The following is a 23,831-nucleotide window of genomic DNA, read 5'->3' as shown; positions in this document are numbered from 1 at the left end:
CATCTCCAGCAGTTGTCTGCACTTGTTATTCTCTTCAACAAGGATTTGTTATTTGCTTCAGTTCTACTGGAGGTTCGGCCAACAGGAGTCATCATGCTGGCTGTTGTGGAAACTCTGATATATAGCATGTGGGGCACGCAAGTTTGCTGTTATTGCCCCAAGTGGGACAGGGACACTGCACGCGCTCAGAAGCATGCCTTCAACGTGATCCAAAGCTTACGCTTCCTTCAAAATTAAGCCCTGAATGGAGCTCTTATATTCTTAATTGTATCAGCGCTCGTTCCAAGGCCTCCCAGACATTTAGGTCCTGTGGATCGTTATCCACCTCTTTCACCCCACCGCTCAGAAGCGATGCAAGTCACGGCTTGGCAAGCGGGGCATGATGAGACTGATGTTCTCAAGTGATAAAGGATCCTCAGCGCCCGTGTTTTTCAAGAGGAATCTTGCAAGAGCAAGCACCCTAGCACAATAGCTTTATAAGAGAGGGGCAAAACATACAGTTGAGGTGATGATGAAAGGGCGTGTCTGAGATTTAATTTCCTCTATCTCTCCATCCCTGTGGGTGCCATAGCAGTGGGAAGGCAGAAGGCCAGGAACAACAAGAATCAGTTGCAGAAGGAGAGGCGTCCTATCAGGGAAGGAGCTTTGCCACTGTTGTGTGACTAGTGGTGGGCACCCCCCCCCAAAAAAAACAACAACAACGCCTGTCCTGTTTAAACAAGGCATAATTGAGATGAATTTTCTTCTTGCGGAGAAAATTTCCTTGTCCCCGGAGCTAGGGCAGAGCCGGTAATTATGAAGTTATGGCGTAATTATCGTGAGAATGTGGGCAATTAGGCAAGCGCAGGCCTTTCTGGAGTTCCTGACATTCACGCCTCGAGGGAATGATCTGGCAAGGCTGACCATGGGCTGGGGAGAAGATGTCCCAAAGACACCTCTCCTCCTCTTCCTCCTCTTCCTCCTCCTTCTCCTCCTCCTTCTCTTCCTCTCTCTGCTTGAATGAATGCTTCACATTTCAGGATTCTTCCAACAAAGCCCTTTAGGTGCTCCGCAGGTGAATCAGGAGAGAAGGAGATCCAGCTAGTACCAAAGCCTGGAGTCTCCTTGAGCTAAATGTGAAAAAAATCCCATCCAGGCATCCTTTCTCTTGGGCATTCGTGATGACGTGTTCATGATGGTGTTCCGTATGCCATATGCAGTCTCACTTTCTATCCTCTTTGCACCTGCCAAAGTTTCCAACAAGTGTGTGCTCTGCGACTTCCTCCTGAAATTTTTAATACTATAAATCAGGCTTCCTCAACCTTGGTCCTCCAGATGATTTTATTATTATTATTAGGATTTTCTCATTTTTTTAAGACAAACACACAAAACATAGACATACATGTCAACACTACACACACAAAAAACACGCATATAATTTTAAAACCTTATTTTCCTAACCACTTTCCCGGACTTCCCCCACCTCCCCTTCTTGCATCCCCATTCCAAAGTTTAGCCCAGCAAGTTCTTTATACCCCAATTAAACCCTTGTTAATATTTTACTTAATTCGTCTTAATTAGCCAATTTCAAACTTATCAGTTTCATTTTAATACTCAACCTTAACCCCTTTTTCTAAGATCGATCCACCTTCCCTTTCATGAAATTCCCAATTAGTAAAATAATTACAAAAAATCTTAACAAATAAAAAACATATAATTATAACCCTTTAGATTCTAAGGTTCTCTCCCCCCCCCCCCCGGTTTCGATCCCCATAAATTGTCCTTCAATCTATCCATTCTCAGCCTGGATCTATCACGTCCGAGGCCCTTAAATCTCTCTCAGTCCCTTTCAGCTGGTTTTGTTGACAGTCCTTTATGTTGTACATTAAATCTCGGAGCATCTTTGACCCAATAGGGTCTGTATTTTTTCCAACCAGTCCTCCATATTTAAGGAAAGAGTCCAGATCCTGCTTCAGCCCGTTTCCCAAATTTCCCAAACTTTCCAGTCTTCACCTTGATCAAATTTGTAATCCATAAGTCTTCCAGACTCCCCAAAGGGAGAAATCCCCAATCTTCACTCTCCATTTCAAGCCAAATTTCTAACTTCCAAATTTTATCTTCTTTGTGTGCTAGCTTAACAGGCCTCTGGTTGTTCTTTTTCGGATGCATCATTTCTGCTCCTCCTTCACATTCCTCCGAAACAGCACATATGTCTTGCTTTCCAGCTGTAGATTCTTCTTGAGTCGAGTCCACTGGTCCTCCAGATGTTTTGAGACTACAATTCCCATCATCCCTGACCACTGGTCCTGCTAGCTAGGGATCATGGGAGTTGTAGGCCAAAAACATCTGGAGGGCCAAGTTTGAGGAAGCCTTCTATAAATATTCCTGGAGTTTTCTTGGTCTTGCCAGTGTGGTATAGTGGTAGTCTCGTAATCTGGTGAACCGGGTTCGATTCCCTGCTCCTCCACATGCAGCTGCTGGATAACCTTGGGCCAGTCACACTTCTCTGAAGTCTCTCAGCCCCACTCACCTCACAGAGTTTGTTGTGGGGGAGGAAGGGAAAGGAGAATGTTAGCCGCTTTGAGACTCCTTAAAGGGAGTGAAAGGCGGGATATCAAATCCAAACTACTCCTCTTCTTCTTCTTCTTCTTCTTCTTCTTCTTCTTCTTCTTCTTCTTCTTCTTGCTTTTGTTGTGCTGTAGCGCAAGAGTGCTCCTCTGGATGGCAATAATGCAGTACCACTGGTGAAGCATTGAAGAACAGCTAATGATGTATGGACGGTCCAGCACAAGCACCCTCAAACTCAGCCCTCCAGATGTTTGGGGACTACAATAATAATAATAATTTTTTATTTGTACCCCGCCCATCTGGCTGGGCTTCCCCAGCCACTCTGGGCGGCTTCCCAAAAATATATTAAAATACTCTAATACATCAAACATTAAAAGCTTCCCTGAACAGGGCTGCCTTCATATGTCTTCTAAAAGTCTGGTAGTTGTTGTTCTCCTTGACATCTGGTGGGAGGGCGTTCCACAGGGCGGGCGCCACTACCGAGAAGGCCCTCTGCCTGGTTCCCTGTAACTTGGCTTTTCGCAGAAGGCCCTCGGCGCTGGATCTCAGTGTCCGGGTAGAACGATGGGGGTGGAGACGCTCCTTCAGGTCTACAGGACCGAGGCCGTTTAGGGCTTTAAAGGTCAGCACCAACACTTTGAATTGTGCTCGGAAACATACTGGGAGCCAATGTAGGTCTTTTAAGACCAGTGTTATGTGGTCTCGGCGGCTGCTCCCAGTCACCAATCTAGCTGCCGCGTTCTGGATTAGTTGTAGTTTCCGGGTCACCTTCAAAGGTAGCCCCACGTAGAGCGCATTGCAGTAGTCCAAGCGGGAGATAACCAGAGCATGCACCACTCTGCACAACTCCCATGATCCCTAGCTAACAGGACCAGTGGTCAGGGATGATGGGAATTGTAGTCCCAAAATCATCTGGAGGGCTGAGTTTGGGGATGCCTGGTACAGCATAATGACATGTTGCATAACACACCCACCAAAAAATTCACCAATCTGGAGGGAACCAAAACCATATTTTCTTAACAGAAGACCATCCCTGCTCAATCAGGCCAGTGGCCCAAGTAGTCCAGGATCCTGTTCTCAGTGTGGCCAACCAGATGCCTGGATTTAGCACAAGAGACCTCTTTGCAAGATCAGAAGCTGCCATGCTGGGGAACTCCTTCTGGAGAGAATAACGAAGGCACTTGTAAGCCTCTTAACGTGTCGCTTAATGAGGTATGAGGTTGCCAGTTCACCCTTCCAATTTCTCATTTACAGGCTGGGGTTCACAAGGTCCAGTGTCTTCTGTGAATGACCCTGGATTTGGCCAAGCCTGGAGAACAGAAAAGGTGGCCGTGCAAAAGCTACGTGTGTGGAATACATCCACCTGGCAAGGGCTCTGCAGCTTTTAATTAACAAGCAACGGATGTTTCTCGTTAATAAGAAATCAGAAGGCTGACCTGTCGGTGTTCTGCGAGGCTGTTTTCAGAAAGTGCACCCAGCACACCCCACCGTTCTGTGATAATTTCCCCCAGGATTAAAGGGAGGAGACTTGCTGACTGAAGACATAGTTCATCCATACTGCTGAGAGAGCAGGAATCCCAGAACCAAACAACATTTTATTCTGCAGGAAAATGGGGCAGAGTAGAAAGGGGAGATGGAATAACACTACCAGAAAAGCTTCTCATTCTTCTTCCCTTGGCCATGATTGTAGTCCCAACACATTTGGAGGGTACCACATTGGCTAACCCTGACTTGTGGCACATCCAGATCAAATTCTTTCATTTGAATGCTAGTTTAATGAAATGTGGTGAAGGTTTAACTATAATATGGTGAAGGTGCTAAAAAGAGACACTAATGCTTCCTCCTTGAAATATGGTTCCCAGCATTTCCTAGGGAGATGAATGCTTATTAATTCAGTTTAGATGTACTGTATACTTTAGACATGGCCATATGTGTTGTAACCCAGGATCTGTAATATTCACGATGCTGCTGCTGTCCCTCTCTTCTGCCAGCTCTTCATCACTCCTCTAAACAGTTGCTTCTCAGTCTCCCAAATTGCTCATGTTTTTCTCCAGAACTCACAGGTGTGTCCCTTTCCGATGGCCTCAACAATTCAAAATGGGAATTTTTTTGAGAAGAATGCAGAACTGAAAGCTGTCACTGGAGGGTTCAGCCTGGGTTGGCAGAAGAGAGGTTATTGCAGCCTTGTGCTTGTGGGGAGTATTTTCCAGTACCTCTTGCTGAGTTCACAAGTAAACTCCTCTTCGGAAGGATATAGATAACCAAGAAGTCAGGGTCTAAGATTACCAGCTATATAAAGGAGGTGGTTGCGTAATATGTGGAAGGGAAATGAATCCTAGCCGAAGCACATGGCTTCAATATGATTTAACCTGTGCAAGATGTATATAGGGAATTAGAATTATTATTTTTTAGTTTTACTATATACAGTGGTACCTCGGGTTACAGACGCTTCAGGTTACATACGCTTCAGGTTACAGACTCCGCTAACCCAGAAATAGTGCTTCAGGTTAAGAACTTTGCTTCAGGATGAGAACAGAAATTGTGCTCCGGCAGCACGGCAGCAACAGGAGACCCCATTAGCTAAAGTGGTGCTTCAGGTTAAGAACAGTTTCAGGTTAAGTACGAACCTCGGAACGAATTAAGTACTTAACCCGAGATACCACTGTATATGCCAAGTATATATGCAAATAATTTTTCAGAAAGGGAGCCGGTAGAAAATAGATTATACAATGTTTAGCACAGTACTTACTGACAAACTCATCCATATGATTCAATCTTGTTCCGCTACAACAATAAGAGTCTCTAACACAGTGTTTTTCAACCTTTTTTGGGCAAAGGCACACTTGTTTCATGAAAAAAATCACGAGGCACACCACCACTGTGTGCGGAGAGGGAGATGTCACAGCCCCACTGCTCTCTATGGGGAATCGGATGAGAGCGGACCGCCTGTCCGCTCTCATCCGATCCCATCCGATCTGATCCCCACCCAGGATGGATGGAAAATAGGGTGGACACAGTCCGGCGCCCGCCTAGTGGGCAAAAAATTGACATTTTTTAAAAAAAAAATCTTTCAAATTTTTCAATTTTTCCCACGGCACACCAGGCAACATCTCGCGGCACACTAGTGTGCCGCGGATCAGTGGTTGAAAAACACTGCTCTAACAATCCATAAGTGTGTGGGGTTTCCGCCCCCAATGAGAATTTATAATAAGAAATTTCATTAGCATCACCATGATGCTAGGTGGCAGCCTATCAAAAAGTTTCGGCCCATTTTGGTTCCTGATTGGCTAGAACTCCACTGGCAGTTAGGTTCCACTTCCTACACTATACATCTCCTCACAGAACTACAATTCTCAGAGTGAAACCACTCTGGGAATTGTAGCTCTGTAAGGAATGGGAGGGAGCCTCCTTACAATTCTCAGCACCCTTAACAAACTACATTTCCCAGGATTCTTTGGGGGGGCACAACTGTTTAAAGTGGCACGATGGGGCCTTCATGTGCTTTTGTGCATCTCCTATAAATTTCCTATCAGTGGGCTTTGCACTTTGTGGGATGGTACATGCCCCATATGCCTGTTGTCTTTGTCCATGGAGTTTTCTTGGCAGGGATACTGGAGTGGCTTGCCGGTTCCTGTTCCAGGTGGATCACGTTTAGTCAAAACTCTCCACTATGACCTGTCCATCTTGGGTGGCCCTGCTCGGCATAGCTCATAGCTTCTCTGAGTTGTTCAAGCCCCTTCGCCATGACAAGGCAGTGATCCATGAAGGAAGAAGAAGGCTGATTGCCGAAGAATTGATGCTTTTGTATTATGGTGCTGGAGGAGACTCTTGAGAGTCCCATGGACTGCAAGAAGATCAAACCTCTCCATTCTGAAGGAAATCAGCCCTGAGTGCTCACTGGAAGGACAGATCCTGAAGCTGAGGCTCCAATACTTTGGCCACCTCATGAGAAGAGAAGACTCCCTGGAAAAGACCCTGATGTTGGGAAAAATGGAGGGCACAAGGAGAAGGGCATGACAGAGGATGAGATGGTTGGACAGTGTTCTCGAAGCTACCAACATGAGCTTGACCAAACTGCGGGAGGCAGTGGAAGACAGGAGTGCCTGGCGTGCTCTGGTCCATGGGGTCACGAAGAGTCGGACACGACTAAACGACTAAACAACAACAACAACATGCCCCATAAACAAGAGCCAACTTTTCTGGGCTTGTGTGCAGATATGTAAACCTGAGACACTCTTGTGGGTACCACAGAAACATACATATCACATCTAAGCACGTCCTATTCTCTGGGTTACAACAGAATGCTTCTTTCAAGCTTAACTCACCAGGAAAGTCCTCTCAGGGCACCCGTGGGCACCATCATGGTAGTCTCCGAACTGGATGTTCCTATTGCCCTTAATTATACCCCAACTCCACCTGAGGCAGCCTCACCTTGCCTGGATCATTGCCATGATCAATTAAGGACATGACACTTAGAATCATAGAATTGTAGAGTTTGGAGGGACCCCGAGGGGACCCAGTCCAGGGGTCAGCAAACTTACTGCACCTCTCCAGCGCCAATCGTGCAGCGGGCTGGAGGGTGGGGGAACGCGCGCCTATACACATGTGCACACGCTATTTCTGGCACGCTTCCAGGTCGGAGGAGCACCAGAGATAGCTTGTGTGCATGTGCACAGGCCTCCTCCGACCTGGATGTGCAGCAGAAATAACGCTTGTGCATGCACACAATGCTTGCCACATGCGCACAAGCTATTCCGGTGCTCCTCCGACCCGGAAGTGGGCATTATCACTCCCAACTTATCCAGGCTGGCTTGAAAGACAGGCCTCTGCCTCCGAAAGCTTACAATCCAAATTTCACCAAAAGGCAAGGAGAGAGACGCAAAGGGTAAACACGGGGAAACTATGAACCCGTGCAGTTTCACGTCCGTCGTTTCTGCAGAAACCGAGGAAGAAAGGCTGAATGAAAATGTTGCAATGTAGGAGGAGAACAGCAAGCATAGCCTGGAGCATTGAAGTCGGGCTCTTGCATTGCAACAGGGGCGCTGCCATGGGGCTGCTCTTTCATTTGCTGTCTGGGAGCCAGGTGAAGCAAGATGTTCTGGGGCATCCTGTGGGAGGAGGCCGAACAGCAGCTCCTGCCCACGTCAGTGCTGACCTTCCAGAAAACTCAATGGGGGAAGTTTGAGAAGGGAGAACGTATTGTAGTCAATAAACTCTTTGCTGCTTCACCCGTTTTGTTCAGATTGCATTTTAAGGAGCGGAATTAAAGGTTTTAGCACCCACTTCTCACAGGGTATCTGGCTGCTTTGGGACTACAATTCCCATCATCCCTGACCGCTGGCATTGATGGCTATTCCACAGCTTCGCTCTGCCCTGGGGATCCCACCCAGGGTCACCTCATCCGCATGGCCTCTCTCCTACGCCGTACTGTCTGGCTCTCCTCTAACTTCCGCAGGTTGCTTGGCCAGCAGTCAGGGACGATGGGAGTTGTAGTCCACAAAATCTGTGGGTGGGCTAGTATTGCCACTAGACAAAGTTTCAATAATTTCCGGTGAGCTGCTTTTCCAACTCGCTTGTCGGACTCTCTGCATACCGGAGAGACTGGAAAATCAGTATACAAAATCCTTGCTATGATATTGTTTTTATTTATTACATTTATATCCCATCCGCAATGGTTACTGTTAAGTTGTGGGTGAACATATCAGATGACACAGCTCTTGTTTATTCATAGGCCAGAACAGAACTGCTATATAAGCAGCCAGTCTGCTTATATAGAGCTCCACTACAACGCAACAGTAACCACTTCCTGTAACTATCCAATCACTGAACGTCACTTTCAATCCCTTATTTGCATATGTGGACCTGAGTGACAACTATCTATAGTATCCCCCTGCTGGCCCAGGGTGAGAACTTCAGTACAGTGGTGCCTCGCAAGACGAAAAGAATCCGTTCCGCGAGTCTCTTCGTCTTGCGGTTTTTTCGTCTTGCGAAGCAAGCCCATTAGCGGATTAGCACTATTAGCGGCCTTAGCGGATTAGCTGATAAGCGGTTTAGCGGCTTAGCGGATCAGCTGATAAGCGGCTTAGCAGCTTAGCGGATCAGCTGTTAAGCGGCTTAGCGGATCAGCTGTTAAGCGGCTTAGTGGCTTGGGAAAAAGGGGGGAGGGGGAAAAAACGCAGGAACTCGCAAGACATTTTCGTCTTGCGAAGCAAGCCCATAGGAAATTCGTTTTGCGAAGCACCTCCAAAACGGAAAACCCTTTCGTCTAGCGGGTTTTCCGTCTTGCGATGCATTCATCTTGCGGGGCACCACTGTATATAACAGTTACTAGCCATGACTGCTATGCATTATGCCCCTGCATACAAGTCGCTGGGAACTACAAGTGAGGAAGTGTTAGTGTTGCACTCAGGTCCTGCTTACAGGTTTCACACACGCATCTGGTTGGCCACTGTGGGCTCAGGATGCTGGACTGGGCAGGTTTTTGGCCTGATCCAATATGGCTGCCCTTATGCTAAAGGTGCAACTGATAAACCTGTCCCTGGAGGAGAGAGCTTCCCTCACCCTTTGAATAATATGTTTATAGAAATGTTGTTGTTTCACATTAATGACTTTCTGGTATGCGGGGTGGGTAGGCCAGGTAATTAGTTAGCCTAAGTTAATTAACTCAGAGCTCCGGGGAAGGGGCCTCCTTTTTTGCGCGGTCTAACCGCCGGCTGAGGCAACATCCCTTCGCCCTGAGGTAAAAAGAAGCGCAAAAGGCCTGTTGGGCGGGAAACCGTCAGAGGCTCATTGGGCCGCCCATCCCCACCAATCCCCGCCCATTTTCCCCCTCCTGAAGAACATGACGTCAAAGAGACCCCGCCCCCTTTCCACCCTCGTCGCTGGTAGGGAACACTTTATATCGATCGCGCCCCGCCCTTCATGACGTACATCCCCTTCAGCCAACCCGGTGCCGAATTCCAGGAGCCACCGCCCACGTCCCCGCCCAGAAGGGGGCGTGTCCTCCTCCCAGCAAAGAGAAGAGCCGCATGGGCACTGCCCCGGCACTTCCCGCGTGGCGGAGAGCGGAGCCGGGTCTGTTCAGCGGGGGATCGGGGCGGCCACGTGGAAATCGGAGCCGGCAGTGGTTTAAAGGAACTTCCCTGGGGAGGAGACTGAAGCAGCAGGAGCAGCAGCACGAGGAATCCACTGGATCACGCTTGACCCACCTGATCTGGCCGAGGGAACCCCCCACCTGGTTCCGCGTGGCGCTTATTCCATTGTGCACCAAATCGCATCCTGATTTTGGGAGCTTTACGCGTGGGAACTTGGCCGCAGCTGCAGCTTCTTCCTTAAGAAATTCCTTATTGGGTGCATTTTTACCAGATCTCTTTCCATTTCCGCCCTCCTTTCTTATTTTTTTTTTTGTGCGCGTGCTTTTAATTGCTCCGCGATGGCGGCGGAGAAATTCCCCGGCGCCTCCAACGGCAGCATCGGTGCTCCGGCACCGCACGTCGGAGTGGAGGTCCCCGAGGGCGGCGGCAAGAGCAGCCTGGGGGCGTCCCGCCTGCGGGGCTGCCTGCGAGCCAACCTGCTCGTGCTGCTGACGGTGGCCGGCGTGGTGGCGGGCGTGGTGGTGGGGCTCGGGGTGCGGCAGCTGCCGGGCGGCGGGCTGAGCCGCGTGGACATCCTGCTCTTCTCCTTCCCCGGGGAGCTGCTGCTGCGCTTGCTGAAGATGATCATCTTGCCCTTGGTGGTGTGTAGCCTGGTGGCGGGCGCCGCCAGCCTGGACCCGGCTGCCTTGGGGCGCTTGGGCGGCTGGGCGATGCTCTTCTTCCTGCTCACCACCCTGCTGGCGTCCTCCATCGGCGTCGCCCTGGCCTTCATCATCAAGCCCGGAGAGGGGGCGTCGGCCCCCAAGCTCTTCGGCGACGAGGCGGCCGTGCCCGAGGCCAAGCAAGTGGTCGACTCCTTCCTCGACCTCATCAGGTGAGCGGGGAAGGGGAATTCGGGTTTCTGCAGGCGTCGCATGCTCAGAGGCACTCTTGGAATCGTAGAATTGGAAGGGATCCCCTGCAAAACAGGAACCCTGCGCCCAGCCGCCCCTGGCCGGGCTCGATCCGTCAACCTTCTGGTTAACAGCCAGACGTACACCTTGTTGTTGTTTTTTTCAAAGTATAGCTTGCACTGCATTTTATGCTTTGTACAATTCCACATTTCAGCAAACCAAAGCAGTAACTCTGGAAAGGAGCAATTAATTTTAAAGGGAATATCACCTGTACATCGATGGCAGCGACGAAAACCCAGTGCGAGGAACGGGATAGCGCTTCCCCATAGGCACTCCTGTTTGTCCAGTGTTGGTGCTGTCGTCCACCCTCCAGGAGGAACGCCGTCAAGGCTGAACCCTGGGGTAAAGCCACACGTGGCAGGAGCAGTTAACTGCATCTTAATGTGACGCGGTTCGTTTCTGCCACCTAGGCGGATCCTCCTGAGAAAGCCATGTCCCATGGGTAGTGTATTCTGAAAGCAGATAGTCGTGGTTGCTTTGCAGGCTGACTGGCGTGTGAATACCAAAGGCTTTTTTTAGGGCTTTGCATGTTAATCACTAGCCATAAAATCTTGACCATATAGTAGCTCGTGCACTTAACCAAGAGCCATCAAGCCTTGCAGTGGGTAGCTAGTTATACAATTTGTAATTTGGATGCGTTCAGGGCGCTGTCTATTGCTTAAAATGCACCAATTCTTGCTCAGATTAAGACTGGGGGGGAGAGAAGAGCAACCCCCTTGAGGCTCATATATGAGGTGTGCTGGGGGGGGGGGAAAGCTTCTGTGACACTTAGATCCCTGCCTAAAGCAATAGATGCTTCCTTTGCAGGGCAGGCGGTTAAAAAAAGGGTACTGTATTCCAACTACAGTGGTACCTCGGGTTACATACGCTTCAGGTTACAGACTCCGCTAACCCAGAAATAGTGCGTCAGGTTAGGAACTTTGCTTCAGGATGAGAACAGAAATCATGCTCCGGCGGTGCGGCGGCAGCAGGAGGCCCCATTAGCTAAAGTGGTGCTTCAGGTTAAGAACAGTTTCAGGTTAAGAACGGACCTCTGGAACGAATTAAGTACTTAACCTGAGGTACCACTGTATTCCTGTTGGCCAAAATATGCATTACTTTAGTGGAAACAGAAGGCGCATGTGTTCATGCGTCTCCTCCCTCTTGTTTGTGGGACATGGCCCTGGAATGCTTCTTTTTTTAAAAAAAACCCTGGGATGGTGTGTCATGCGAGGACAAACATTGCCTCTCTGTCTTCTCGCATTTTCTTGGATCTGTTTATTCCACCCTCCCTGTCACGCATGCCTTTATGAGCTGGAATATAATCCGGTGTAAGAGGATCGCATTTCTCCCAACCAACGGGAAAGCCTCCCCTGCCCCCTCCAGAGAGCCAGAGAAAAGGGCCAAAATGTCTCAATCCGGGCTAAAATACACCCTTCCAGATAGGCCATTGGTCACAGGGTTTTGAGTCCCTCCTCCCCCCCTCCACCGATGGGGGTACAGAATGTTCTAAGATGGTCATCCTGCTCCGTCGTGGCTGTTTTCCTGCTCCCTTCCTGGCAGTTTTTGAAATAATGTCATCCTTCCTGACGAAAATGGAAATTTCGGACGGGTGCAGGCGTGGGAGGCCTGGAATGTGCCGGGATTAGGGTGGCGTCTGCATCTTCTTGCGGAATCCAGGGTGGTTGTGGTGGGCCGGCAGGCCTTCTCTGGGTGGTGTGAAAAGTGTGAAAAATACGTTGGCAGGGCAGAGAGGGCCATGGCAAGGAACAGCTGCAAGGAACAGCCAGTGTGGTGTAGTGGTTAAGAGTGGTAGTCACATAATCTGGGGAACCGGGTTCGCGTCTCCGCTCCTCCACATGCAGCTGCTGGGTGACCTTGGGCCAGTCACACTTCTCTGAAGTCTCTCAGCCCCACTCACCTCACAGAGTGTTTGTTGTGGGGGAGGAAGGGAAAGGAGAATGTTAGCCGCTTTGAGACTCCTGAAGGGGAGTGAAAGGCGGGATATCAAATCCAAACTCTTCTCTTCTTCTTCTTCTGCTTCTGTTGCAGAGGGATGCGGAGACCTTGCGTCAGGTTTCTCTTCCCCTCATGCCCTCCAGATGTTTTCATCTACAACTCCCTTTGAGGCCCCAACCAGCACAGTGAGTTGTAGTCCAAAACATCTGGAGTAGCACCAGCTTAAGAGACGGCTGGTACACGGTTTTATTTGGTGGCAGAAAACATCTCATTATGCACAATTGGCTGGCAGCTCCACTTGGAAAAGGAACTTGAAGGTATCGAATCGCCATTTCTGATTATGGGCCACTTCGGCAAAACTAGATGGCGGTCTTAGATTAGTAGTCTTCAACAGATGCAGGCCTTGTATTTCCGGACCCCATTCGTATTCTTTTAGCATACAGTGCTCCTGTTAGAAAGAAACTCGGATATATAAGCTAGGTGCCTTAGACTAAGGTTACAGTCACCAAAATGGAATGTCTAGCTGCCATTTTTGGGCGGCTCTTAAGTCTTATTTTTCCAAGGAAAGCCAGACTGCGGTTGATTCTCAGTTAAACATCTGGCTAATTCAAAGGGCAACCTTGAGCTGGGTTAAGACCTTCGAGAACTTCGAGAAAAGTCACTTGATCCCGAGATAATCTACGTATATATTGGCCTATTCCTGATCTCTTCTTCTTAATAGTGACTGCTCCTGGCACCCAGGCATCTTCACTTGGTCGCAAGTACAGTGGTACCTCGGGTTAAGAACTTCATTCGTTCTGGAGGTCCATTCTTAACCTGAAACTGTGTTCTTAACCTGAGGTACCACTTTAGCTAATGGGGCTCCTTCTGCCGTGCTATTTCTGTTCTCATCCTGAAGCAAAGTTCTTAACCCAATGTACTATTTCTGGGTTAGCGGAGTCTGTAACCTGAAGCGTCTGTAACCCGAGGTACCACTTTAGTTGAAAGCCAGATGCAAAATGCGCCTGGTTTAAAAGTCCTTTGTCTCCATCACTGCTGCTCATCTGCAGGTCAGGAGAGCTGGTGGACTGAAGATGTCGTAACCCAGAGCATGCCAGCTTTGTACTCAGTACCTTGCGGGGTTAGTCCAAAGATCCATCGACTGGTTAAATGCCTCCCAGGAGTAATAGCAATCACCCAAAAGCCTTTCCCTCTTGGGCTCATCCTGCCGAAGCAGTGCATTCTTTGAATGCGTCTCCCCTGGGGAGGCGATTCTGGTCCACATTGCAGGTTGCCTTCTATTGAAAACCCTCTCCCCTCCTTGCCCCCCCCCGCTGCCCAATGCTAGTTGTGCTGCTGGTTGCTGTGGCAACCATGCAACGCTCATTTCCGCAGGTTTAATGATAGCTGTGCAAAGATAATACGGGACTGTAATCTAATCTCCAGGTCCTCTAGACAGATTTCCTCTTGTGGGAACCTGACAGGCAGAGGGGTGAGCATCTCCTGGGATGTTTGCCGACATCAACACTCACCTGTCAGGTTGAAAACTGGCAGGTAGTTGTGGCGTGTCCAAGACCTTTGCCAACTGGGCTGGCTTTCTGTTGCAGAGGGTTTTAACAACAACAAAAAGCCCCATAAATGTGCAATTGCTGCAGTCTGTTCCACCACCTCATTCTGGTCATAGACAGGCCAGGTTAGAATTGTTTAGAGGAAGCACAGATCCTCAATGGAATAGAACAGTCTTTCACAAAAGGACCCAAGTTCAGTCTTTGTATCGCTGGTTAAAAATAGAATCGAGCATCAGGTGATGAAGATGTTTTCTGCCGAGATCCTGAAGAGCTGCAATATTGGTGTGTTTGTGTCACCACCCCAGATAGAAAATTACGAGAACCACCTTGTTTTTCTTTATCTGACCTGGATCTTGGAAGCACTGGAACATCCTGTCCATGCATAAAGCAGATTTATTTTTTATCTCATATTCTTTATTGAAAGATACATAATGACATGCAGACAGAGTAAGATAAGACACAAAAAAGAAGAAAGGAAGAAAAGAAATACGTAGTAGAAAACAGAACAGAACAGCAACAGATGTATAAACTGCAAGAAAATGTTATTGTAGTTACCCAGACCATAACATAATACAGTATTTATATAACAGATTTTTTTTGGCTACAGAATATTTGAGAACTTGCGTAGAGACCCCTGCTCCCAGCCCAGCCTACCAGCTGGAACTGACACCCATGTGATGCATGCACAATAGATGACCCAATGTTTTGTGATCATGTGGGTTCTCTTCCAGTTTTCCTCGCACTGTTGCAACCTCTGGGCACCTGGCACGGCAAAGCACTTTGCTCGGGCGCTGTGCCCCTGAGACACAAAGTTCCAAGGAGCTGGGGAAAGCTAAGAAATAACAAGAACCAGTTCCCCCACTTCCTCTGCCCAGACACATGCTCCCAGTCCAGGATCTGTTGCAAGACCGTTTTTCCGCATAGCTTGGAGTTGTGGGTGCCACGTAGAGATAATTTCTACCCTCTCCAAGATGGGAATCTTTAATTTCAGGGCTAGCTGGGTTTTTATATTCCCCCCCCGGGGGGGGGCTATAGAAGTCTTTTTATACACCTGCCCATTACTAAATTTGGTATTCTGGTAACCCTTGCCCCCTACTTTCTTCCACCTCCCCCCCCAAAAAAAAACCCCTCTGTGCATGTAACAACAATCACAAATTACACTATTGCAGGAGAATGTGGATTAGTTGAATTGCTTCCAGGATAATGGGATTTCAGCTCATTTACCACAACCATTGGCCCTTTGGGCAGGGGCAGATGGGAGCTGGAATTCAAAACATCTGGAAGGCTCGAAAGCGTTAGCAGGGTGATCTACAGTGTCAAGCTATTGCCTCCGCAAGTAGTGTCTTAATGCCGAAGAGAGAAAATCTAGTAAAATTGCACCTTGGCTACCAGTTAACCTTGGTTGCACCTCTTTAGGGTCTCAAACACAGAAGCATTTCACAGCTCCCACATACAACCAGTGTTAGAAATTAGGCAGACGTGTTTTGCGACTGGCGCGGGTCCCATTGCGACCGCGTGGAGGTCTCTGGACACTGGACTGGGGAAAGCCAACCATCGCATAGAGAAGGATCTGAAATATTTCCCTCAAAGCTTGACTTTGTTTTGTTCTGGATTGTTTGGCTTGATGTTTCAATGTGCTGTTAAGTCTTTTCGAGATCTGTTCTTTACAGTATAAAGCAGCATAGAAATGGAGTTAAGAATAATAATAATAATAAATTTTATTTATATCCCGCCCTCCCCAGCCAAAGCCGGGCTCAGGGCGGCTAACAACAATCAAATAATCAGTCAAATAATCACACAATCTAAAAATATTTCATTATAAAATTAATTAAATCAAATTGATGGCAACCAATTATGCAGAATTATGTGCAGGTTGCCAGAGGAGGGAGTCAGGCTGCGCCCTGACCAAAGGCCTGGCGGAACAACTCTGTCTTGCAGGCCCTGCGGAAAGATGTCAGGTCCCGCAGGGCCCTAGTCTCTTTTGACAGAGCATTCCACCAGTTTGGAGCTGCAGCCGAGAAGGCCCTGGCTCTAGTTGAGGCCAGCCTAACCTCTCTGAGGCCTGGGACCTTGAGGATGTTATTATTTGCAGACCGTAGGTTTCTCTGTGGGGCATACCAGGAGAGGCGGTCCCGTAGGTACGAGGGTCCTAGGCCGTATAGGGCTTTAAAGGTTAAAACCAGCACCTTAAACCTGCTTCTGTACTCCACCGGGAGCCAGTGCAGCTGGTATAATACCGGATGAATGTGCTCTCGCAGCGAAGACCCCATAAGGAGTCTCGCCGCGGCATTCTGCACCCGCTGGAGTTTCTGGGTCAGTCTCAAGGGCAGCCACTGTCTTTTAAAAACGAAGGGTGCCCAGACGTTTGGTTGTGGTGACTGTAACCTAGGTTTAAGGTGCCGTTTGGCCATTGGTTTATATATCTGAGTTTCTAACACTGCATATGATACATGTGAACTCTGCCTTTGCCAACTTGGTGCCCTCTGGGTATTACAAGTCCCATCAATTGGAGTCCAGCAACACTTGGAGGGCACACCAGGTTGAAGATGCCTGGGTGGGAGCTCAACTGCATTCTTTACTGTGTGTGCTTCTCCCCCCGCTTAAAAAAATTGCACCATTTCTAATGCTCTAGCAAGCACAAGCCTTGAGGCGGGCAGTTCCCCTGCTTTTATCAATTTACCTGGCATTTCACACAAGTGGGGTAGCTTCCTCTCTCTACCTTTGCTCACCTTTGCTGAGTCAAAGATGTGACCCATGCCCAGCTTTTTCCCTTTGGACCATTTCCAGTTGAAGGAGAGACGATCTCATAAAGACGGTTGCCCTGCCTGCTTGCAAATAGGCTATTGACTTCGCCTTGCCTTAAGACCAGAGAGGTCATGCAGTTTCAATTGTTATATTGGCCACAATCCGATTGGTGCGTCCACCCTCCGAAACAGCTGCTTGCATCACCCTGGTGATAAGCCCAGGAAAACAGTTTAGTTCAGAATTTTGCCAAAATTCTGTATGGGGGAAGCTCTGCTCCCCATTTCTTTTAGTAATATTTTTTTAATTAACTTTCCCCTAACGTTTTCACATCAAATAGTTTCGTAAATTGACTTCCCACTCCCACTTCAGCAGTGTTCTTACTCAAACCTTTTCTACGGCACTATATCTTTATTACACAAAGTTTCTCTGTTACAGTTGTTTTGACATTTTGCTACCGTTGCTTCTATCTCCTACCCTGACCGCGATTTCGTTTGACTATAGTATTTTTTTTTAATAGTCCAAGAAAGGCCTCCATTCTTCTGCGAAATGTTCATCATTTTGATCTCTTAATTTCCCCGTCAGCTTTGCCATTTCTGCGTAGTCCCTGCTGTTTCTGAGCTCGAACGCTGCAGCTCTTTCAAAATAATTTGCCGCCATCAAATTTGGAAACTTGTCCTTTAAGAGCTTCCAGAAGAGGCGCCCCGGTGCAGTCGTACCTTGGTTTTCAAACACCGCAGTTCTCAAACGTTTTGGCTTACAAACGCCGCAAACCCGGAAGTGACTGTTCCGGTTTGCGAACTATTTTGGGAAGCCAAACGTCCCAGCGGGGCTTCCGATTGGCTGCCGAAGCTTCCTGCAGTGAATCAGAAGCCGCACTTTGGTTTCTGAACATTTTGGAAGTCGAATGGACTTCTGGAACAGATTCCGTTCGACTTCCAAGCTACAGCTGTAGTCCGTTGCATCAGAAGCGGTGGAGTTAAGAGATGCATGGAGTTAAATATCTGCAAATAAAGTTACTTTGGCCTTGGGTTCACTTTTGGTCTAAGCTGGTGATAAAGCAGAATAATAGAATTGTCACTTGTGCTTTTCATAAGCTTGAGCTCCAGGAGAGCTAAACCCCTCGCTATACGAGGCAGAGATGGGAGGGAGCGCTTTTATTAATGCTGACATTGAGCTTGAGCCGGGTTAGTCCTCTGCCTCTGCCACTCCGGGGGAACAAAGAGGGTGTCTTTCAGGTTGACCTCAATCTGGGGCTCCCCGTTTGTGGGTGGAGCCGTATCGACTGATTACTGCTGTGGGTGGAAATCCAGTTTTCCGCTGTGACCTACCAGTGGAAATCCAGTTTTCTGCTGTGACCTTCCAGAACCTGGGGTAATGCTGAGCAACTCTGAATCGAGGCATTGTGGACGGATGGAGCAAGCTGGCAGCGGTGACGTAAAGGCCTCTGCCTGCAGAGAAACAGGATCTTTCCAGGGGCAGAGAAGACCGCTCAGCGAAAGGGGTGGGCTTCTCCAGGCATTCCTGGGAGCGGGAATGCTTTTGGGAGATCCGAACACAGCCTAGTGCCCTCTGGTACAGCTGGCTGAGAACGATGGGAGTTGTACCCCAAAAACATCTGCAGAGCAACAAGTTGATGAAGACTGTGATAGAACTCTCCCCCCCTCCCATGTCTTTGGAAGGGTCATGGTTTTGGGGGTTTTTTGGGGCATACAATAAAGACAGTGGACGCTCGGGTCGCGAACGTGATCCGTGCGGGTTGCACTTCTGCGCATGCGCAAAGCACGATTTAGCGCTTCTGCACATGCGCAACCGCCGAAACCTGGAAATAACCCATTCCGGTACTTCCGGGTTTTGGTGGTCTGTAACCCGAAAAAACGCAACCTGAAGTGTCTGAAACCCGAGGTATGACTGTATCAGAAAATGGAATGCTGTACACATACCGGTTTAAGAGTTGCTGAGTCACCACACAACAAAAGTTGCTGAGTCACGCTCAAAGGAAGGCCCTTTAAGAAGATAAGTTTTCGGTTGCTGCCTAAAGGCAAGAATGCTTGGGGCTTGCTTAATTTCATCCGGGAGCTGATTCCAGAGAACTGGAGCTGCAATTCTCCCGGAAAACTGTACTGTTACACCCAAATTTGGCGAACAATGCTGTGCTTTGCCCTCCAAGTCAGAACCAGGGCATTGGTTCATCTTGCTTATGCTGACTGGCAGCTTTCCCCCCTCTCCATCCTTACATGGAAATAGCACAGACTGACCTTGGGACCTTTTTGCATTTAATTTCTCTGCTCTCCCACTGAGCTCTGGGACTTCCCTAAGGAGGCATGTCCCACTGCTTCTCTTGCACAGCAGCCTTGAACTTGCAACCTTCAGTGGCTCTGAGCAGCCGGCCGGCCTCCAGCTGGCGAATTGTGCCTCTGTTTTCCATTTGGGAGGCAAGCAGCAAACTCCCTTCCCGAACCAGGAAATTGGATTGAACTGGAGTGTATTTGGGGGTGAAGAGAGCAGCAAGCAAGTCTGAGGCTGGGTGCTGGTGCTCAAGCGATGGTTGTAGCTGTTGCATTTGAATTCCACTAGACTTTGAAAACCCTGTCTTTGGTGGGTTGTGTCAGCCTCCAATGGCCAAGTCCTTTTCTTGCTGAGCTTAATGGTAAAGGTAACCATTAGGTCCAGTCGTGGCCCAAGACTCTGGAGTTGTGGCGCTCATCTCGCTTTACTGGCCGAGGGAGCCGGCGTACAGCTTCCGGGTCATGTGGCCAGCCGTTTACCTTCCCACTGGAGCGGTACCTATTTATCTACTTGCACTTTGACATGCTCTGGAACTGCTAGGTTGGCAGGAGCAGGGACCCAGCAACGGGAGCTCACCCCGTTGCGGGGATTCGAACTGCCAACCTTCTGATCGGCAAGTCCTAGGCTCTGTGGTTTAACCCACAGCGCCACCCGCGTCCCTGAGCTTATGTACCCCCTAATCCACATTCAGTAGAGCACGAATCTGTCAGTCTTGAGCCCCACATTGGGCAAAAGATTCCTGCATTGCAGGGGGTTAGTCTAGTTGATCGTTTGTGGTCCCTTCCAACTCTGCAATTCTATGTTTATCTTGCCCATAACAGCCATAGTGGCCCATTCACAGAAGCAGTCAGAAGATGACCATGTGGTCATCGGAGGACAGGCTATTCCACTTCTTAGAATTGTGAGATTCGGCTGGCCTTCTGCGAACACAATAATAAATCGAGCGTCCTTTGCCTATGGTGTTTTGTTTTTTTAGACAAACAGCAAATGGTTCTTGAGAATACCATGAGAATTCAAGAAAGGCAGAGTGAATCCCGGGACCGGGGGGAGGGGACGCTGGAAGAAGATTGGATTGCTTTTATTTTATTGTATCTTTTTTATATTATTATTATTATTAGAAATGTTTTATGAATTTTGGGGAAATGTTGAGATGAAATTACTTGGCTCTTGTAAAAATGTCTAAAGAATTTGGCAAAAGGGTAGTGGTTATGAGAAGTTGGTAAAAAAGATTAAAGTTTTAAGCTCTAAGGTCGTCTTTATAAGACAAGATGATAAGAGAGTAAGGCAATGTAATGGTAAAATATCATGAATTATGGAAAGGATTTGCTGTGACAATTATTAATTAAGATACAAGAGATGGGAGGAGGAGGAGGTCATGGAAAGAAGGTAATGGAAATTTGAAAGTGATGGTTATATTCTTTCTTTTTCTTTTTGTGTTTTTGTATTTTTCTTTTTTTGTAATGTTTTTTTTCTCTGTGTAATTCTAATTTTTTTTTGTGTTTCAATAAATAATAGTATAAAAAAAAACCACACAAGAAAAGCAGAGTGGTCAATTTCCCTCTCGTTGTTCGCAATGTGTCATCACCCCTCATTTCTCTCCTCCCCCCCCCAAAGAAAAATTGGTTTTCCAGACCATCAGGCCTTTTTTAAAAACAGATAGGCAGAGAACACCTTGCTGAACTTCATCAACCCTGGGAATAAACCTCTCTGCTTATTTCCAGACAGTTCACTACCACGAGATCCTTGCGGTGACGATGGTTTTTACACGCAGAGTCAGAAGTGCCTGTAGTTTATGAGTTGCATGGAATCCTGAGTCATGAGAGCTGACATTTAAACATCTGCCATTAGAGGGAAGGTGCTTTGAAAAGAGATGGGAGAGAGGAGCTAATTCAGAGAGCTTTGTGCAGGGGGTATTTTGCGCAGGGTCTTCCAGCAATTCGGCTGCTTATAATGGAGCTTGGGCACTGTCGCGGTAGGGAAGGAGAGACAGTTTGCAACGATGCTTTCGTGCAGTTATTTCTGTACACCGTCTGTTTCTTTGACTTGGTTCTTTCTGAAAAGGGGGTGGGACAAGGCTGGTTTTGTCCTCCTAAAACTGATGCAACATGCGCCGGGTATTGAGTTTCCTTGCTGATGTCGTGAGGTTGGGTTATTTGTGTGTTTCCCCCCTAAAAAAAGAGAGAGCTAAAGAACAGTTCATTTAGGCTAAAAAGATGACTTATTTCTGGGCTGAGAGCAAAAGGAAAATTCCAAATTCCTGAGAATTAGGGGTGGGTGGAAACCCTCAAGAGCCCCAGCTGGCACGCAGCCAAGTCTTACTATGTATTGAAATGAATGGGCCTAACTTAGTCATGCTCATGAATTTAAAAGCGTCTACTCTGTGTAAAGGGACGCGGGTGGCGCTGTGGGTAAAACCTCAGTGCCTAGGACTTGCTGATCGCATGGTCAGCGGTTCGAATCCCCGTGGCGGGGTGAGCTCCCATCTTTCGGTCCCAGCTCCTGCCCACCTAGCAGTTCGAAAGCACCCCTAAGTGCAAGTAGATAAATAGGGACCGCTTACTAGCGGGAAGGTAAATGGCGTTTCCGTGTGCTGCGCTGGTGCCGGCTCGCCAGAGCAGCTTCGTCACGCTGGCCACGTGACCCGGAAGTGTCTCCGGACAGCGCTGGCCCCCGGCCTCTAGAGTGAGATGGGCACACAACCCTTGAGTCGGACACGACTGGCCTGTACGGGCAGGGGTACCTTTACCTTTTACTCCGTGTAAAATTTAATTGAACACGCACCCTATTTTTTAGATCGGGGGTCCAAAATCCTGGGAGCCCCAGGCTGACATGTAAGTCTAAGAAGCTTACATGTGCACCACAGAATGTATTCAGACCTTGGAAGTCAAACACCTTGCCAGTCGAATGTTTTGGCTCCTGAACGTCGCAAACCCGGAAGTGATTGTTCCGGCTTGCAAATGTTCTTTGAAACCTGAACGTCCGTCGTGGCTTCCGATTGGCTGCAGGAACTTCCTGCAGCCAATCGGAAGCCACGCCTTGGTTCCCGAACGTTTTGGAAGTCGAACGGCCTTCCGGAATGGATTCTGTTTGACTTCTGAGGTATCACTGTACCCTGTGCACAGAAGAATACCTGTTGAGGCTTAGAGACTCCCCCCCCCCAAAAGGCAAAAGCCTTACACTGCCCCTCCTGGTGCAAAAGGAGATGGGAACCCTCAAACATTTAGGATAAAAACCACCTCCCAGTTACAAGAAAATGAACAGGGGTGGCTGGGATCAGAGGCCTTGACAGACATTGGGGGGGTGCTATCTTGTGGTCTGCGTGGACCCCAGTTTTACAGTATGGCTATGACATTTATTCGTGCAAAGTGGTTGGACTAGATGATATTTGGGACCCCTTCCAACTATGATTCTATGGAAAGCGTAATGTTGGTGGTCAACAAAAGAGGTTTAAAGACTGTCTCAAGGCAAATCTAAAACAGTGTAGTACTGTATAAACACCGACAACTGGGAAACACTGGCCTGCGAGCGCTCCAGTTGGAGAACAGCCTTTACCAAAGGTGTCATGGACTTTGAAGACACTCGAACTCAGAACGCAAGGGAGAAACGTGCTCAGAGGAAGGCACGCTTGGCAAATCCACACTGTCATCAACTCCCACCCGCACTGTGGAAGGACGTGTGGGTCCAGAATTGGCCTCTACAGTCACTTACGCACTCCTTGTTAAAACTGTGTTTATGGAAGACAATCTTACTCGGCTATGGGTGATTGCCAAAGATGATTCTGTGATCTAAACCAGCGTTTCTTAAATGAGTCTTATACTGAGGACTGCTGCTCTCTTGCTTGGTGTCTTTGGGTTCCTGAGCTTTCTAAAATGATAGTCATTATACGGGAGGGCGCTTGGAAGGTTTTGGAATTCAAACCTTTCTGCTGTTTGTCCTTTGTGGCCACAGTCTAACAAAGATGTACTTGTTCTGGGCTGGGGCGGAAGAGGTGATTTTGGAGAGCGTGTGCCAGGAGTTTCTTCGGAGAAGCTGCCTCAGGCATTGCTGGCTTTATGCAGGCATAACCACGGTCAAATGCAAACCGCTTTAAATTGTCGTTCCCCATGTCGGTTGATGACCAGCCTTCGGCCACGGTTCAGGTATACGGCTTAACCATGGTTAAAGCAAGGGGAACCGTGTGTGTTTTGCTAGTGATTGAGAGGTCCAAAGCTGGATGGGCGAGCTGGAATGCCTGAGATCCCAGAATGTGGAATTGGTGAGATTCAAGGGGATATAAAAACTACAGAAAGGGGGCAGAGGGGGTGCCACTACTTTAAATCGTCTTTCTCCAACCTGGTGCCCTCCAAACTTTTGAACTGCTGTTCCCACCAGTCCTAGTCAGCAAGGCCAATAGGGGTTTGTAGCCTAAAACATCTGGGAGGCATGTGGAAAGGTTAATGGAGGCATTGGGAGCAATAATTTGGAAGACTTGTTGTTTAGTCGTTTAGTCGTGTCCGACTCTTCGTGACCCCCTGGACCAGAGCACGCCAGGCCCTCCTGTCTTCCACTGCCTCCCGCAGTTTAGTCAAACTCATGCTGGTAGCTTCGAGAACACTATCCAACCATCTCGTCCTCTGTCGTCCCCTTCTCCTTGTGCCCTCCATCTTTCCCAACATCAGGGTCTTTTCCAGGGAGTCTTCTCTTCTCATGAGGTGGCCAAAGTATTGGAGCCTCAGCTTCAG

General features: G+C 48.4%; 1 protein-coding gene across 1 annotated transcript in view; it reads left to right on the top strand.

Moving 5' to 3' along the window:
• The first annotated feature begins 9,574 nt into the window (after positions 1-9,574).
• Positions 9,575-23,831, top strand: part of SLC1A5 (solute carrier family 1 member 5) — a 44,020-nt gene continuing 29,763 nt past the window's right edge. The window contains exon 1 of the mRNA XM_082231160.1: positions 9,575-10,515. Coding sequence (XP_082087286.1) covers positions 9,980-10,515 — 536 coding nt within the window. The 5' untranslated portion in view covers positions 9,575-9,979. The remainder of the gene's footprint in view (positions 10,516-23,831) is intronic.

This window comes from Podarcis vaucheri (assembly GCF_965113315.1).
Source record: "Podarcis vaucheri genome assembly, chromosome: 7".
NCBI classification, from domain to species: Eukaryota; Metazoa; Chordata; class Lepidosauria; order Squamata; family Lacertidae; genus Podarcis; species Podarcis vaucheri.
The sequence above is the reverse complement of the archived record's forward strand: the minus strand, read 5'-3'. Positions and strand labels throughout refer to the sequence as shown.